The 19,972-nt window shown below is 33.5% G+C and overlaps 2 protein-coding genes across 2 annotated transcripts; both read right to left on the bottom strand.

Annotated features, from left to right (window-relative positions):
* Positions 1–6,411: 6,411 nt before the first annotated feature.
* NEUTE1DRAFT_48113 (uncharacterized protein) lies at positions 6,412–6,591 on the bottom strand (the record flags this gene model as incomplete). The annotated part of the gene is made up of 1 exon (XM_009854529.1): positions 6,412–6,591. One exon carries the CDS (start codon positions 6,589–6,591, stop codon positions 6,412–6,414), a length of 180 nt encoding a protein of 59 aa, XP_009852831.1.
* A 12,576-nt stretch (positions 6,592–19,167) lies between these two features.
* On the bottom strand, positions 19,168–19,317 carry NEUTE1DRAFT_47370 (uncharacterized protein; the record flags this gene model as incomplete). Its single annotated transcript, XM_009854477.1, has 1 exon — positions 19,168–19,317. A coding segment is annotated over one exon (150 nt), but the record flags the coding sequence as incomplete, so codon positions are not given.
* Positions 19,318–19,972: the final 655 nt, after the last annotated feature.

The following is a 19,972-nucleotide window of genomic DNA, read 5'->3' as shown; positions in this document are numbered from 1 at the left end:
TACATAGTAAACTCCATAGTATTACATCTACCCTAAAAAATAATAGTAATGTCCAGTAATATGGTTTTGCATAGAGATTTCTATGGTATGTAATGTCTTGAATATAAGGCACTAAAGTTTATAACATTCATTTATATACTTTCTAACTACCTCTACCTACTTCGTTTTTTGGGGTATTGGTAAGCCTAGTTGAGCTCTCTCTCTCTTGTATTTAACTACTTACTTAATTAGGGAGCTCATTGCTAGTACGACTACTTCAATAGAGTTGAGTACTAGTACTGGCTCTTTTAAGGGTATTTCTAGAAACGACTACTATCGATCTAGAGATAACTACGGCTCTAGCTCTAGCGTAGGCTCTAGCGCGGGCTCTAGCGTACGCTCTAGAGAGGGAGTTGGCTCTAGAGAGGGCAAGGATTTAAATTGTAATTCCAATTCTAAAGAGTGACTAAAATTGAATATCAGAGAGAATTTAAAAGGTAGGAGTCTTAAAGGTAGGAATTTTAAAAATAGGAGCTGTATCGATTATGATTCTAATTCTAACTCTAACTCTAATTCTATATCTAATATAGCTACTTAAAAATAATCTAATACTAGTTTTAGCTCTAAGTTACTTTTAAATACTATATCCGATTCGCTACTATAGGTAGAAGTATTAAAGTTGACCGGCTCTTATATACACTTACGTTTAGTAGCCTTACTAGTAGTAGAATTGGGAGCTAGCTCGTCAATATTATTACTCTCCTAATAAGATTTGTAGCGGCGTATGCTCGGTTGTAGACGAGGAAGATTATTAAAATTACTTTACTTAATATATTTAACTTTCTTACTTCCTCTATTACTCTTCAGGATTTTTTGCCTTTACTTTACTATAAGATGGGTATGCTCGTCAGGGATAAATTTAGTAGAATTCTTGGGGCGGCCTCTCTTCGTACGAATAACGCGGGGGTCTCGAAGGCGAAGGTAGAAATCGTTGAGATTCTATTAAAAGAGATAAATTAATTATAATACCTTAATAGATAAAATTAAATAGAAGTAGTTATATACAAGAGGCTCTTTGTAATACTAGTAGTAATGTATATAAGTAAGTTTAAGAGTCTTTTTTACTATTATCCTATTGAATATAGTATATTGATAAAGTAGACTATATTAGGTAGGGATATTGTATTTTTTATTATAGGGCTCTAGAGTAGGCGAGTTATTATATATACTCTTATCCGCTTAAAGGTAATTATTATTAATTAATTCGAGGGTAATATAATTAATTTGTAGCTGTAGTTTGCCTAGATATATACGGTTAATATACTCTTATCGTTGGCGGGTTTGCTGCTTTACTATTTGCTCTTTGAAATTTTGGTATTGATTAGCAGTTATCTCTATAATAGTAATAACTAGTTTATAGATATCATTATTACTATTAAGAAGGTAGCTTTTAACGTTGAGGTTATTCGATTCAACGGGTAATGTGACTCTAATCCTAAAATTGCGGTATTTCTTAATATAATAGTATGCCTATTGATCTCTAATGGGTAGCCAGTTCTTCTAAATATATTGAAGAACTAGTATTTGACCTTCGAATTGCTTCTTTAATTTTTTTTAAGCTGCTTAGAACTCTAGCTCGATATTAGTATATATTATAAGCTTGAATATAGCCACAATACTATAGGGAGTATTTATAATCTTGGTATTTTAACCATAGAAGTAATCGATTTACTAAAAGTACCGCTGGTTTGTATTAATGAGTAGACTATTTAATCGGTTAGATTAAAAGAAACCGGATTCTCCTAATTATCTTTACCCTCCTTATCCTTAGAGTTATTATCTCTATTATCTTTCTACTTCTTCTATTTCTTTTTGGCATTAAATAGAACGTTTTTAATAATATAGAATAAATAGAGTTATTGTTGGGTATTAGGGAATACTCTACCTAATACGTACTTTATTTCTTTATACTTATTTGTAATAATAGTACAGGGAGTTAGTGAATTATATTGCAATTTCAATTTATAGGTAGCCTCGACTAAAAAATTAGAGGCTTCCTTTTTCTCGTCGTTAATAATACTAAAGATATAATTAAATATTGTACTAATAGAAGAGACGCTTGAAACTTAGTAGAAGGGGTAATTAAACCGATTAGTATTATATATATTGTCTATAATTATGACCTTTAGAAATATTTTGGCTATTTCTATATGAGTTTGGAAAATTAAGATAAGACCTAATAAACGTTCTAAATCTTTTAGATCCATCTTTTTGATGTATTCAATATTATTATTATTAAATAACTTTATTAGGGTACTAGTAGGGGTATAGCCATCGAGATTACAACGTCGAATCTTTGCGCGTACATTGTATATATTAGCTCGTATATATATAAATCTAGGAAACTCCTTTCGTACTATAATCATAATCTTTCGAATTTATATAGTATTAAATTTCGAAGTATCATTAATCTTCTTGAAAATATCTAGCTTTATTTTATAGTATTGGGGGTGCGTAGATAGGTACTAGGACTAGCTATAGTTGTAAATTTAGAAGTTTGGATTAAAATGTAAGCGAAAGTACTAAAGACTATCGCCTTTGATATCCTTATTTATAAGTATTTTCTATTTATATTTATACTTACGTAAGGCTATCTTTCGAGTAGTTACTATAGATTCCCGGGGTTTACTCTAACGGTTATAAATCATATAATATTGTATATAGTCTTTAATAGTAGCTCTAGGCTTACCGCAGCCTTATATATAGTTAATTGCAAATCCGTAAGCCTTTACCTATTCGTTAATAGCTTTATAAAGAACTTTTAATTGTAACCGTAGAAAGTATAGTACTAGAGGGTAGATTAATAATCCTATCTCTATAATTAACGAGCTTATTTTCGGGTTTGTTATCGTTGTCAAAGAAGCCTTCCCACTCCTCCTCTTTATTACTGGCTGGATTAGTAATAGTATTATTAGAGGTATCGCCGTCTTCAATGTAGGTGAGGTCGATGGGTGTAGTTGTGGTTGGTTCTCGGATTAACGCTATTTTAGTCTTTGAATAGTTCTAAATCTTTAGGAAGGTCAATAAATACTTCTAGTAATTAATACGATTAAAATCCACGTACGTACGGTCGATTCTAGCCTATTCTGGTGTTTACAGCTAGTCTAGTTATAAAGAGGGAGCAAAAAGAAGGTTCAAAGATCTAGGTATCAAGTATAAGTACAAGTGAATGGGGGTTCTACTAGTTAATTAGGCTGGGCACCGTTTGTATGGAAATGTAGTTGTATGGTTACTGTTTGATGGTATTAAAGGGTTGAAAGAAAAAAATCTACACGTTAAACCCTAACCCGCAGGGTGCTCGTATAAGGTTGGGTGCCCGTGTAAGACGACCCGGGTGCCCGCGGAGTAAACGCCTTAAGGTATTCTAAATATAATATTTTGGGGAATAAGACGATGTTTTTTCAAACGAATAGGGAAAATATAGCGTCTAAATATTTGTAATAATTATCTACCAAATCGGACGCAATCACAATATCGTCAATATAAATATAATAATATTCCCTATAGTCTTATAATAATATATTTATCAAGTATTATATATATATTAAGGTATTTTTAAAGCCTTTTTATATTACTATAAATTATTCGAGGCCTCTATAGGTAATTAATATAAATTAGTCCTGATATTTCTACTATACTCTAAATTAGTAGAAAAAGGACACGGTATTAATAATTATAATAATCACCTTACCCCTTATAAAGGCGATAATCTCTCCCTATAGTAGTAGGGGGTAATTATTCAGGATTATTATACTATTTAGGATTCGTAGATCGATTACTAGACAGCCTTTACGGCTGTTCTTTATTTCGCGCTATATAATAAAGATAGGGTGTGTAAAGGGTATAGCGTATTCTACCCAATCCATTTTACCTTGGTTATATAAAGTATCGAAGATTTTGTCGAATATTACCTGATCCTTTTTATTTACTAGGTATATTTTAGCGGTTACTTTATAGTTCTACTAACTATATACTAATAGCACTTTTATTATATCCTCGTTGAATGAATCCTGCCCTCTTTCTATAGCTTAGAAAATTGAATAGTAAAATATTTCAATACCCCTACCATTTATTCATTACCGACGTAAATATGTACACACTCTTCTATTATAATTTTAGGTACCTTTTTATCCATTGGGATGCTTAGAGTTAACTATTTTTTTAGTATTTTGGGTAGGGGGAATTGGGTTTCGGTAGATACGGGGTCGGGCATTATATCGGTTCGGTTTAGCGTTACGGGTAGTATAGTTATTACGTTAGTAAGAGTAGTAATATCAAAGTTGAGGTCGACGTTTGTTGGGATGTAGTATGCTTGATAGACAGTATTAATTATTTAATCGACTATTAGTCCATTGTTCTCTATAATATTTAAAACCTAGGTAGTTATAGCGGTATAGTAAACGTCGGTTTATATTGTAGCGATAAAGACGTTTACATTATATTCCGTTATCTTGCCGATCTTTTACTTCCGGGGAATAGTAACTATTTTACTAATTATGTTTTTTATTAAAGCGATTATAAGGGAGTAGGTATTGATAATAGCGCTTACAGTAGCAGGGTAAGAAGAATCGAAGAAGCTTCTATCCTTCGGGAGGGTAATATAGTATAGGTAAACCTCCGCACACCCACCCCAAACCTACATACACTCAAAAAGGGGGGATATTAGCTATTATGTAAAATACGTCGTTTTAGCCGTAAAAACCGTGATTTGTGATGTCTTACAACATTCTAACCCAGCAAATCCCATATAGTAAATGTAACAGCGCCAATCTGGTAATACTTTTATAGTATTGAGGGAACTCTACTCTACTCTACTCTAAATACTAATATTTAACAACTCAGATAGCTCGTTAGAGGAGGCTATTGATAATATTTTAATAACCTCCTCTCTCGCCCTCGCTTCCTAATATCTACCTAATTCGTTATCCTCATCCTTATTTTCGTCAGGTACCTTAATATAGCTATATATTTCGTTTTGGGCATTTAGTTACTCAATACTAGGCCCCACCTCGTACTAGGAGTAATTTCGCCGTATTAAAGCCCGTATAGGCTGGGTATTCCTCGATCTACTACGGGGCGCTACCGTACTAGCTTTCTTGCCCTGGGTTACCCGGCTAGATAACCTACTTAGTAGAATAGCTTCATCGCTAAATAGGCTACCCTATTTAGGAGGGCGACCTTTAGGTATACCCTTAGCGGCCAAGCGAAGATATAAATATTTATCTACCATATCCCAACGTAGTAGTTAGTATAGGGATAACCGGGAAGGGGATAGTAGTAATCTTACCCATCGTTGAACCAAATACTAAAATAAATAACAATTATCCTTTGTAACTAAGACCGTCTTACTAGCTTCCCTCTTTACTTCCATCTTATAGACATAAGGGAAGCTATACTAGGCTCTAAACTATTAAATATATAACTTAAGGGGTGTACTAGGGTGATTAGTAGTAGGGAGAATAATTTTCAATTAGTTATACTAGCGAGTGAGTAACTTTATACCTACGCTATTATATTAAGAGAAGTATTGCCTACCTATAGGCGTCCGATCTAGTCTATACGTATGCGTAAGGCTGCCTTTGTAACCTCCTCCTTCAAATAGATATAATAGTGGGTAATATATTTATTATTAGTATAGTATAGATCTCTTAGACTGCTACGAGTAAATAACCTATATAATTTAAAGGAGTTATTATTAGATTTATTTAGCGATATAGTCCGTTACCTACAATTTAAATAGTTCTTCGTGTAATAACTAGCCTACTCCTTCTTATAAAGGAGTAAGTTGGCTGTAATTTATTTAATAATAGTTTCCTGTACTTCCTTAACTTGGCGATATAGAAGTGATAAGGCGGCTTTAAACTCCGGTACTAATAGGGTATAGATTATATATTACTATACGTAAAAGAAGCCTGCCTATAAATTGGTAACCTTCGTAGGGAGCGGGCCTAGTTTAGCCTACGTCCTTATAATTATTTTAATCTTTTTATATATATAGTATAATCGATTAAGATTATTTTAACTATATTAATCTATTACCTCTCGTTATATTTTCCGAGCCGCCGCTTGAGTACTATTGGAATTATTACTACCATCCTCCTCCTTACTAGATTCTTCGCCATCCTTACCCTAATTACTAAACTGCTGCTTATTACTATCTAGCTCTATACGCTCCCAATTATCTTTGAAATATTCAATAATGTTGTAGTTAATTGAGACGCCCATGCTTTCAGAGCTTGCCCGGCCGTTGTCGTGGGCCCGAAAGGTGACATGGAAGATCTATACTAAAGGTCGTGGTCTATAGGCCCACTCCAACGCCGCAAGCGAGGAAGGCGCGGCGTATCTGTCTATAATAGGCCAGAATGCAGAAAATTACCCGTTTTGGCACGTGCTTGGCAGGCCCAAATAGGAAAACTTAGCGCCAAGCAAGACACTGTTTGAATAGCAGAGCGAAAAAGCCACTTTTTCCTTTACAACGGAGATTCCTCTTCTATTATCGCGTACATCAAATTGCATATGGTGTAAAAATAACCAGAAAAGAAAGGCGGTCATTTTGGTACCGGTCGCATTGTAGTGCACGCCCTGGTTGTCGAGAAAAATGCAAAAGAAGTTAAAAATAAGAATTTTGGTTGCGACCGTAGCTTGGAAATGACCAAGTTCCAAAAATGACCAAGTCCCAAAAATAACCAAATCCCAGACTAGACCTTTGACCCTGAAGATTCGGAGGAGGGGTTAGGGTTAGGGTTAAAAATTGGAAATTCTGGAAAAGAGAAAAAAAAGTAAAAAAAAATTTAAAATTTTGCCTTCGAGTTTTTATTTTAATTTTTTTTTTTAATTTTATTTTTTTAAAGGAGTAATATGGGGGAGGAAATCCAACTACTTATTTAAGAAACTCTTTACGCTTCATAGCTCAATGGTTATTATTAGGGTTACCTTTTGTAAAGGTTATCTGTTCAGTTCAGCTTTGACCTTTTTTTTTTTTTTTTCTTTTTGAGAAAAAGCAAGTTCCAGGGCGTCTCTCTGTCTCCCCTGGACTTTGGCTCTGCCCAGAGGAACTGTATTTTATACTATATACAATGCTAATGTTGAATATTTGTGAAGATTTGGTTAATAGCTTTAATAAGCTAGTTATTACCATTAGTAATAATAACCGTTGGTTTAAAACCGATAAATTATCTATAGTCTTCTTAATATACTTAATTAGCTAGTTAAACCCCTTATCCTTCTCGTTGTTAATAGCTACTTGTAAGACTAGTATTAATAACCATTTAGGGGTAATTATAATACTGTATATTATTAGTATATAGTACTGATTTATTTTATACGTAGCGTCGAGGAGTAGAGTATATAGATATTGCCTCTATATTTTTCTTTACTTAATTGTATACTAAAGATTATAGCGGAGTATAGTAGGCTCCTCTTCCTATTAATTTTTATTATTACAATAGTAATTAAATTAATGGTATTTAAGCGCAATAACCTTCTCGTTCTCGACGGTACGTATAAATACTTGTGTATTAGTGTAACCCCTATTATCTTACCAGCGTAACCTTTAGCATATATTATCAAAGTCTTTATACATAAGAAGTAGTTTAGGGTATTACTTCTTAATTATTATATATATATTACGTACGGTTAACTCCTATTAACGAAGGAAACCCGTAATATAATTATAGCTTTCTATATCGAGGGACTATTGTTGGAAAATTAAATAATAAGATAAATCTCGGGATAGGAGGTAGCCTTAGTATATATAATCGATCGCTTATATCGAATACTTATAACCGTTCTTCTTTAAGCACTAGACTACAATACAGAAGGAATACTTATTAGCGATCTTTTTAGTACTTGTACGACGTTTCTTATAGGGATTCGCATCTACGTTAGCCGTAGCTTCGGCATAGTTATAGCGATAGATTGTACAATAAAGTTCGCCCTTATATAGTCCTATTATAAAGTAGTCAGTATGAAGTATAAATACCCTGAGTCTATAGCGGCGGCATATTTCGATAACCTTTCGTATAGCAGTATTTAAATCGGTAGGCGGGAGAATAAAAGTACTATTGTCGGGTAGGATAGCCTATTTAGTATTGCTATCGAAGGAGGTATAATTATTTGCAAATATAAATAACGAGGTAGTTGAATTGCAACAACGGCGAGGCTGCTGTGCAGAAGAAGGTGATATCTATTAACTGTTAGTGATTATACGCAATTAAGAGCATTTATAGACGATTAAAGTCAATTAATTTGAGTAAGATTACGTACGTTGAGAGTATAAACAATATATATAAAGTACTAGTGTGGATACGTATAAAGTGCTGGTAGAAATACGTGCAAAGTGCTGGTGTAAATGCGTGCAACTGGCCGTGTGAAAAAGAGCGAAAGAAATAACCAAGTTAGAGGGGATGTTGCGTACATTTGAAGGACGAAATTTTGCGGGTAAAAACGGGATTTACAATGTCAGGTGTCATCAGCTGCACGGTCCCACATTTCCCTAGTTTTTGGGTGTATGTAGGTTTGGGGTGGGTGTGCGGAGGTTTACCCTATAGTATACTAGCACTATACGCTCCTCTCTAGGCCGTAGTACTATCTTCTTTATTGTAATAACCTTCCTCATATAGTAATTCGGTAATTTTAGTACTTTATATACCGTTCTAAAGTTATTTTGTAGAAAACGAACTTCGAGTATATAGTAATTAATGTCTACCTATTGCGGGTCGAGAAAAGAATTGGCTAGTAATGGATTGGGTTCGAGATTATTAATTACTTAGCCCGTTGTTGTAGTTTTTAAAAGGGTTAGGTACCCCTTAGCGTTCGTATTGGGTAGATAGAATATAAATATAGCCTATTCTGTTAATTTTATAGGCTTGCCTCCTACTCCCTTTACCTTAGTTGATTATTCGGTAGATACTTTGTACTCGAGGGTATTAAGAAAGGTACGGCTAATAATCGTCTTACTTATACCCGGATCTATATATACTTTTACTAAATTCGTTTCGGGGGTAGTTTATATAAATACGCGAAGGTAGGTAAATTTAGATAGTAGTCCTCGTCGAGAGTGCTCGTTTATTTAAGGGATAGCGTTCTAAATGGGGAGGATAGTAATAAAGTATACTGTATCTTCGTCCTTGGGAGCTATAGCTTCGTATAAGTTAATATAATTGAATAGCTAATTTTGGGAGGGAAAGTCTTACTTATACTTTCGATACTTATAGAAGTTTAAGTTAAGGATAGCGGCAAGATTCCTATCGATATTAGTGCTAGTAGTAATACAGTATTAATTTATATATTATTATTTCAAAATTACTAAATGGAACTCTTTCAAGTACTTGGAATAAATTAATTGGCTATTGTATACGTAGTAAACCCAATTATCCGAGCTATATCCTTCTGAGTCGTCTGCGAAATTGGCGAGGTCCGAGTCCGAATTGTTATAAATATAGTTAGTACAAATTCTACTAGTGTTGTAGCTACGGTTACGGCTTCTATTGCGCTCGGGGGTACAGTCCCTAGTAGTATAATTAGTATTACTACGGCCGGGCTAATTGCAATTACGGCTATTGGCCCGATTGTAATTATAATTATTAGTATATTTATAGTTATAGTTATAGTTATTGCCGTAGTTGCGGCTACGGTTGCGGTTATAACTATATTTGTAATTGCAATAGTGTTCGCAGTTCCGCTTATAATTAGTCGTTTATTTAAAAATTTTATTGAAACGGTTTTATTAGTTACTATAAGTAGTATACTTATTCCTTACAATAATAAGTAGTATAGATTTAGTCTTTTCAATATCTTCGAGGTAGTCCTTAATTTGGCTGAACAATAGGGGGGTACGTAGTACCGTCTTAATGTTGACGCTTATACTATTCTAGATTTAAATTATTATGCTATGCTAGTTGTTACCGCTCTTAGAGAGGATGCCTATAGTTCGGCCGAGGCGGAGCTGTTTTAAGATACATATTAATATAGCGTTTTCGTTTTTGTAGATATTATATAGCGATAGCCTCCCTTCGTTGAACTTCCTAGTTACAATTGCCGAATCGGGGGTGAACCATTTAACTAAGGCTATAGTCAGATCCCCTAGGGATTTACGAAAGTACTACCGTCTAGCGGGGTCGAACTAATTATACTATTATATATGGGCGGCTCCCTACAGATAGGTCGGCTATATACGGATAAACTATTTCTCTGTGGAACTAGTAAAATTATCCTCTAAGAGGGTATTAAAACGATCGGTAAATATAATATAAAGAAACAGAAATAGAATGATCGATTATATATAGGGATTATCCGGGGTTAAGGTAGAGTATTAGGGAGTATAGCGGTATAAGTAAATAGGTTCGGACTATTACCCTTAGGAAATTTGGGTCTAAGTAGGAAGGAAAAATAGGAAGGTAGAAAAGTAAGGAGGTTATAGTTGGCGTTTTATAAATATAATAAAGGTGAAAGAGGCAGCAGAAAAATGGATTCCGGTCCCGGAGAGGATTAATATAATAGAAGATTTCGAGTAAGGTTTTCGTAGGTTCGATAGAGAATTTATTAGTATTATAAAGGAATTCGTCCTATATTGGAAGAAAAGTCGAGGGAGGAAAGTGGATTAGTAGATATTAGAATGTAAAACGGTTATAAAAGAAGCGTAGTGGAAGTATTGGACGTAATTTAAATGCCGAATGCTATTGAATTAGAAGGAATTCGTTGAAATAATAATGAGAAAGAAGATGATTATTTTAGAAGTATAGCGGGCTATATAGTGCGAAGGCGTTGTTAAAGTTTTGGAAAATCTAAATTAATTTTAGCTTCTAGAGAGATAGGCCCGGACTTAAAGTTATTGCCCGGTAGATTTACCCAAATTATTAGCCTTCCGAACTAACGAGGGGGTAGTAGAAATTGAAGACTATAGTAGTAAGGTTGAAATTTTTACCAACCGCTTTTTCCTAAGAGTAGATATTCTGATAGAATATCAACCGGATTAAATTGAATCAATAGGTAGTATTAACCCAATAGTTATTAGCGAACTAGTTACTAAAGAGGATGTTCAGGACGTTCTTTCCCGAATAGCGCTTAGTAAGGCCCCGGGCGTTGATTAGTATTTGAATAGATTTTTAAAGTTATGCAGGTAACCGTTCTAAGAAGTGATAATATATTTAATAACCGCTAGCCTCCGGCTCGGATATTTCCTATAACGGTTTAAGGATGCGAAAATAGTTATCCTTAAGAAGCCTAGGAAAAGCGCTATTTAATCAAAGTTGGTAGGCGTATAGAGGCTTATATTACTACTCAATAATATTAGAAAAATCTTCGAAGCCTTTATAGTTAAGAGATTTATATAAGTAGTTAATAAGTTTAATTTCTTGCCGGAGGGTTAGATAGGTAATTAGGTAAATTATTTAATAGAATTTATAGTCCGGGTAGTTACCGATATAGTCTATTCAGCTTAGAAATTTGGAGTTGTAATATCCCTTATATTCTTCAATTTGAGGAGCGCATTCAATGAGGTTGATTATAAATAGTTTCTATATACCTTATAGGAAATATAGCTCCCGATGTAGATTATTAAATAGGTAGCGAACTTTGTTATAAATGGAAGAGGCTCTTTCTTTTTTAATAATAAAACGTTTTACCCCTATACTATTATAGTAAGTATACTTTAGGGTTCCCCCTTTTCCTCTATCCTTTTTATTCTCTTTATGACTCTTATATCGGAAGCTAGTAATAATCTTAAACATAATTATAATCGGTTTTGCGGATAATACTAATATTATTACAGTAGCCCGTACTACTAAAAAGAATTGCTGGACCTTGTAGGTAATAATAATAATCTTATTCCCTTACTATATAACTATAGTGCCTTTTTGGCATAGGGTCCTTCTCTAGTTCTCTGGAGGAGAAAACCGTACAGCGTTAAGCGCCGCCGGATGAAAACCTCCAGCTTTATTTCGGTCGTAGTCTACTTATACTACTCCTACTTTACTTATAACTATAATAGTTCTTACCTACTACTATAGTACAGTAATCCTGTCTTTTCCTTTATTATGTTATTTTAATATTAGAATAATAAAAATAATAAGAATAGGGCTAGGAATGCTGCCCTTCTTCACCGCCTCTCTATTTTATCCCCTATTATTCCTTCCTCCTCTTTCCTCTAGTCTCATTCACTCAGCCTGCCCACTTCTGCCGAAGGCAGTCTGAGCCTAACTTGGAGAAAAGTGGGGATTGTGCGTAATTACTGCAACTACCTTTTGTTTCCTTACCTTTTTATTAAAAGAACCTTTCAACTTATTGTAAAATATTGATTATAGGTACCATTAGAATGGCCTCAACGAGACGATCCTCATGGTACTTTTAGTTTTTTCATACGATCGTGAATGGCTGAGATGCAACCAAAAACGTCCTACTTTTTTTCCTTTTCTATAGAAATTATTACCTTTCTAATTGCATCTCAGCCATCTTCCATCATATAAAAGAAACTAAGAGTACCATAAGGATCGTCTCGTCGAGACCATTCTGCTGATGTGTTTTTTTGGTCTGTAACGTTATATATAAGGGTTGATATCAAAGGAAAGGAATAGGAAAAAAGCTAATGCACACTTCCAATTCACCCCTTCAAGGTTATTTTTCTATAAAAGAATCATCCGATAAAAATAAGAAGAGTACCTTTAGAATCGTCTCTTTCAGGCCATCTTCATCGTTATCTTCGTTTTTTTATATCTTTATCATTGAGCGTATAAAAATCGAGTGAATTTGAGAATTTTGGGAAATTCTGCGCACATTGGGCACTTTCGTTCAAGCTGGGTACAGACGTGATCCTAATATTACACCATTTGGGCCTGTGGGTCCAAAACGACTGCGCTACGGCGTGGCGGGGAAGTGGATGGAGGTTAACTAAGGTTGAACGTCTATTGTAAGAGATTACTTTCCTCCTACTTCTCTATCCTATCTTCCTATTTATATTCCTACTCTACTGCCCTATTACTCCGATTTATATTTACCTCCGCCTCGTCCCTTTACTTCCTATTCCTCGGCTCTACTTCTATTTATAGTAATATAAGGGCCTTCTCCTTTATTTATATAATCCTCCCTATAACCCCACTTCCCAATTTCCTTCTTTCTTCTTCCCTATTATAACGTTATTTAAAATTATTTCCTCTAGTTATAACTATCCCAACCCAATCGATTCTACCTCCGACCTTAAAGTCTCCTCCCTTAAACTATTATTAGGCCTTACGTCCTCCCCGGGTTTCGCGGCCCTAATATATTTAGAGCCCGCAAAAGTTTCCCACATTCTTTATAGTAATTCGGATTTTAAGATCCTTCTAAACTAATATATTTATCCCTTCTATAATTCTTAATCCTTATATTAATTAATTTAGTACTATCCGTAAAATCCCTTACCTCTATTATACTTTGAATTTTATTGTAGTCCCGAAATTCGATTTGAAGCCCGCTAACTCCAATACTTTTCATAAGATTATTATTAGTAAAACTTTTAATATTTCGGCTTCCTATAAATTTTATACCCTTTTTATCCCTTTTTTCTAATTAATATTCGTTTTCAATTACCGACTTCGAAACTACAATCTATATCTATACTACCGGTAAATATATATTGGACGTTCCTATTAGCCTTTGTAATACCCGCAACGCTATTTAATCTATAGTTATTATTATAATATTAAGTAGTTAGGCCGGATATTATTAGAAATTAGAAGCCTTCGTTTGTATTGTTTAGTAGTTTATAAAGTATATATACGGTAATGTAGCGTATAAACATCTCCCGAATAATATTATTAATCTTCTTTATACTTTACATCATAACGCTATAACCTTTTAATAGAAGGGATACTCAATATTGTACGTAAAGGATATCTTTTATAGTCGTACTCCTTTTAGTTTTAATATTAGTAGTATAATAAATCCAATTCATATTACTTTTAATTCTAGTAACTATATAATTATTCCTATAGATATTATATCTAATATTAATAATAGTAGTACTACTACTCCTATTTGTACGGTTTCCAGTTCTAATAGTAGTAGTATTACCCCTGATAGCTTTATAGCTATTAATACCCCTGGTTGCCGTATTTTAAATAATAATCAAGTTTAGTAGTATTATAATATTACTATAAATTAAATTCGTATAATAGAGCTTCTCGAAGAAATTTTTAGGCGTAATTAAACGTTAGATAGACAGTACTTCAGTTTTTATTATAGTTATAGTTTAAATAATACCTGTAGTTAATATAATCGCCCCTTCCCTATCTTTCATTCTCCTAATTTTAATATTATTAATAGTTTGTTCCCTTTTTGAAAGTACTTTGCAATTTTTTTAGATTATTCCTCCTCTAATTCGATTATTAAATAGTATTCTTTTAATTTACCCAACCTTAATACTCATAATAGAATTCTTTTGATTTTAATTCTATTATTTAGGTAGTTCCGGAATTCTTGTTTTATTAGTAGCCAATTATACGGATTTTTTTAAGAAAAGCCTTCCGTATTAAAATAGTCCAGAACGATATAAACGAAAGTCTTTTTTTCTAACTTATAAGCGTAAATAAGTATCTAGACGCTCGGTACCTTCTCCGGAAAAGAAAGGCCCGGAGTCCTATAACTTTTATTCTAGTTGAAACTAGGAGGGAGTTCTTTATTTTAGTTAGCAGGTATAGTCCATTATTATTTTCTTCTTCTAGTATTCGAACTTTCTTTCTTTTCTTTTCCTTCTTTGTACCAACAATATATTATTAGATCGCTTCGCTACTAAACTTAGGGGTAAGGTCGGTAATAGTAAATTTTTACCGTCGATTTAATTTAATTAATACTACTATTGAATAATAATTATAGTGCAATACCTATTCTCTATTTGTTATATCCTTTAAGTACTCCTCTCGGTTAATAGTTGTAAGTTTTGGGATTTGCAATAGTAATAGTAGGGTCCCTAATTCCAAGGGGGGACTAGGTGCAATGATTAGTAATTTCTCCGTTAATACCTACACTTTAACCCACTTAATTTTCAAAATATTACTTTTTAACTTATTAGTAGGTAGTTAACTTCTGGCCTATTGTGTTTAAATATAATTAACTACTTAAGTTATTATTCCCTAAATAAACCTTACTCAATTTATACGGGCGAGCCTTTCTTTAAAAGCCTAGACTTTTTTATTAAAGTAAAAGTTAAATAGTAGATAAAGGGTTTCTATCTTTAGGTTCTATATTAGCCTAGCTTTATATACTCTAGTAATAACTTTCAAATATTTAGTTCAATATTTTACTAACTTAATTACAATCCTATATAGTTTCCTATAGATTTTAGTTAATTAATGGAATATTAAGGCTCTATATATAATAGTACTACAAATATATTTAATATATATCTCTTTTACCTAAGTACAGGAGCAACGCTAAACTTTTATTACTAATTCTATAAGTATATTCGTCTAAATCCTTATTTTCTATTTTGCAATTTCCGTATAAATTCGGTAACCAAATTTATAGTTTAATTGAGGCGCCCATACCTTCCAGAGAGCTCAAGCGTTGTCGTGGGCCCCGGTAACACGGAAGATCCGCACTAAAGGTCGTAGTCCATAGGCCCACTTTCAACGCAAGCGAGGAAGGCGCGGCGTATCTGTCTATAATAGGCCAGAATGCAGAAAATTACCCGTCTTGGCACGTGCTTGGCAGACCCAAATAGGCAATCTTGGCGCCAAGCAAGACACGGTTTAAATAGCAGCTTGAAAAGGTCACTTTTTCCTTTGCAATAGCGATTGCTCCGCGACCGTCGCGTACATCAAAATGCACTTGGTGCTGGAATGACGAGAAGAAAAAGGCGGTCATTTTGGTACTGGTTGTACCTTGGTGTATACGTTGGTTGAAGAGATAAAAGCGAAAGAAGTTGAAAATGACGATTTTGGTAGCAAATGCGACCGTCAGGTCTCAGAAATGACCAAGTCCCAGAAATGACCAAGTCCTGGAAATGACCAAGTCCCAGACTAGACCTTTAACCCTGAAGATCTGAGAAAAGGGTTAGGGTTAGGGTTAAAAATTGAAATTTCTAGAAAAGAGAAAAAATGAAAAAAGAAAATTTTAAAATTTTGCGTTCGTTTTTTTTTTTTCTTTTTTTTTTTCTCTTTTCTCTAGAATTAGTAATATCAAAGAGCAAATCCAACTATATATTTAAGAAACTATTTGAGCTTTATAGCTCAATGGTTATTATTAGTATTACCTTTTAACAAGGTCATCTGTTTAGTTCATCTTTGAGTTTTTTTTTTTTTTTTTTTTTTTTTATCTAAAAAAAAAAGGGACTAAGTAATTTCCAAGGCGCCTGTCTGTCTCCCCTGGACTTTAGCTCCGCCCAGGGGAACTGTATTTTTGAACCCCTAGGAATTTTATTACTTTTATTAATTAAAATATTATATCCTTAAATTAGCAAGTTTCCGTCCTTAGTGCTTTTATTTATATAAAATATATTAATTCAATTTTCTTTACTTCGAATTCTATACCTCTCGCTCCGACCTAGTAATTCTCTTCGGTAGTACGGATTATTATAATAGTATTATTATTATCCGCGAAATTGACTATGATTATATTCGGGATTATTATCAACTTCCAATATAATAGGGTAATAAAAAAGATGAAAAGAATAAGGGAGAGGGGTGAGTTTTAAAGTACATTTATTATAATAGCGTAGGGGTAAAATATCTCGTCGTTGAAGAAGAGAGAGCCTTTTCTATCTATAACGAAGTTCGCTACCTATTTAATAATTTATATTAGGAATTATATTTCTTATAGGATATATGAAAGCTACCTATAATTAACCCTATCGAATGCGCCCTTTAAATCGAAGAGTATAAGAAATGTTACAATTCTAAATTTCTAAACTATATAGACCGTATTAATAATTACGTAGACTATAAATTCCATTAAATAGCCTACTTAATTACCTATTTAGCCCTCCGGTAGAAGGTTAAACTTTTTGATTACCTACCTAAATCTCAAAATCAAAATAGTTTTCAGACACCGATGCGATGCTGGATCCCTAGTTCAAGCAACGCCCGCTGTATTACTGAAGCGTGGATTTCTGCATCTCTTGCCTCCTCATTCGGACGGCTACAGCCGTCCTCACCCCTTCGCGCATAGTGCTTCATTGCTTCATTGGAATTGCTTCATTGGAATTGCTTGATAGAGGTACTCGTCAGGTCTTCAAAACCGACCATCTAACTAGGGGGCGAGCCACTAGTTAGGGATAGCGACTTATATATGAACAGCGATTCGTACCGAGCGGGGTATTTACTCTACACGCATTTTAACTAGTATACGGAAGTTACCCATCCGGAGCTAATAATTTTATTTAGTAATATATCCATATTTTTTAGTCGTATCCATTATCGCTGATAAGACTAGTATATGCACTAACACGTAAAATTATCGTTATTTTGCATGCGTATGAATCTGGTGATGTAGATTATTTATACTATAAGTTATATTCAACCTCCTCGCAATTAGAATCCCCATATCCCTCCTCCTCTTTATTATTGTCGTCGTCGTCGTTGTAAATAGTTTTATTATTATACTCCTTATACTCTTCGTCTTTTTGATTTATTTGTGCCCACCGTTTGTTCTTGGAATGCTACTAGTCGGGATCTTTTTATATATTTATTAGTTTGTTATCTTTAATAACTTTAGTTTCTTCCTCCTTTGTAAATAGGATATTACCCTTACTAGTTAATTATACGTTAATAGTATTATCTGCTACTTTCTTTCTTACTTTATTAAATATTTATAGATTATGTAGTTTAGGAAGATCACCGGGCGATTGCTAATATAAGGGTAGAGTAACGTTATATATAGTATAGGTACGGTTAGATTTTAATTACTTAACCTCCTTATTTATAGCCTTCTATTTCTTTGAGAGGTAGTAATTCTAGCGGTTGACTCTCTTTTTACGGTATTTGTTGATTAGCTAGTTAAGGTTAGAGAGCTGTGTAGTGTATCGTTTAGTATACTTTTGAATCTCCCTTCTGTGAGTTTTGAGTATGTGTAACCGTGAATATTCGCTGACTATCTATACCTTTTGTATAGTAACGAAACTACTAATCCATCCCTTTAATATATTTTACTCTTATTAAAGTTTACGGTTATATATATACTCGTCTTCTTTCTTAGTAAGAGTAATACGCTGGTATTCATCCGTTGTATCGCGTAACCGGCCGTTTCTAATAATAATAGTACTGCTACGTCCTAGTAAGCGGTTAGTATTACGAGAATTATATAGTACTTCTTTAATTACTTCCTCTTTGCGTTTGCGCTTAAGTTTAACCTCTCTTACGGCTATTAGATTAAGAGTATTATTGGCCTTATTTCGCTTAGTAAGTATGTGTGAAACCGTTGGTGATATAGTGCAATTATTCTTAATTGTAGATAAAATCCGTTGATCGATATAGTTACTATACTCTTTAATAGAAGGGAGGTTGAGTATTAGTATAATTGCACTACTCTAATCTATTTAAGAGTAACCCTTTTACTTTAGTATAGAAGGCTTTAATATTGTAGGGAGCTTATTTACTATAGTAGTACTATCTGTAATGGGGGGACTGCTTAGTATAATAGCTCCGTTGGATACCTCTCTTAGTATACGAAATTATAGTCTTTCTATTTCTATACTAAAATTAACAATCCCCTGCTCAGCGAGACGAGTAATATACCCTCGTCTTTACTTAATATATTCTTTATTTATTAACGAGGTTAATGGATCGCAAAGGTTTGAAAGTATAAAATTAGGATTAAAGGGATTTAATTTAAGCCAGTACGCTTCTAAGTAGAGTAGGCGTTCTTTGTCTTTATAACCTTCTTGCGTACTACTTTTAGACTATTAAGAAAGTCTAGCTTCTTATATATATTAACTTAATAAAAGTATTTATAGATTTAAAAGATCCCAACGTCGAGAGGTTGAAGGAAGTGCATTGAATAAGGGGGTAAGAGAAAGAGTATAGTATTATTCCTCCTACATTACTCATGGAATTCAATAGTATAGTGACTACTATAGTTATTTAGTACTAAGATTCGCCTCTCCTCTTTATTAAGGGGGCGAGAGTACTCTTCCTAGTGCTTGAACTAATTAAGTATATATTAATTATTTATATAACTTCGTAGGGAGGTAGCGATAATTGTCCCATCATTAAGGGAATTATTAATATATTTGTATATAATATTAACGCTGGGAAGTAAGACGAAGGGAGGGATGGTCCAATTAGATGTAGAAATAGCCTTAAGGATAGTAATAAGAATCCTCTAATTAGGGTTGACGGATTATACTTCGGTTATCTTACTATAAATCTATATATAATAGACCTTATCTAATACGCCGACCCTAAAACTAGATTTGTCCCTATTCTATATATTGTTTAGCTTAACGTTGTACTTGGTAATAGTATTATAGAAGAGATAAAAGACCTCTTCTATATCTACCTTAGTCTGTGAAGCCTTACGTACCTATACTATAGACTTTGTACGTATATTGTAGAAGTCTCCCTCTTATAAATATCATTGTACTTAGTGAACTGCGGCTCTTAGTATACGCTCGCCGCTACCATTATTATAGTTAAGTTTAATAATGGTAGTTACTATAGATGTTAGCCTTGCTAGCGTAATTTCAATGCCTAGTATTACTAATTAGCTTACTTCTTAAAGTATTTGAGTAATAATAATACTAACCAATTAATATTTGTATATTAACCTAAGTTTATAATGCTAAATCCTCCTCTCTAGTTAATAGTTTATTAAAACCCCTATTCCTATCTACGGAGTATGCTCCCTTGCAGCGGCTGATAATTTGTTTATATAGAGCTTAAAATACCTTAACTATATTTACTATAGTCTTGAATCTATTGTTCTAAAATGCTTTTACGGCAGTTTGGACTCTCCCTTCTACTAG

The sequence above is a fragment of the Neurospora tetrasperma genome (assembly GCF_000213175.1).
Source record: "Neurospora tetrasperma FGSC 2508 unplaced genomic scaffold NEUTE1scaffold_5, whole genome shotgun sequence".
Taxonomy (NCBI): Eukaryota; Fungi; Ascomycota; class Sordariomycetes; order Sordariales; family Sordariaceae; genus Neurospora; species Neurospora tetrasperma.
The sequence above is the reverse complement of the archived record's forward strand: the minus strand, read 5'-3'. Positions and strand labels throughout refer to the sequence as shown.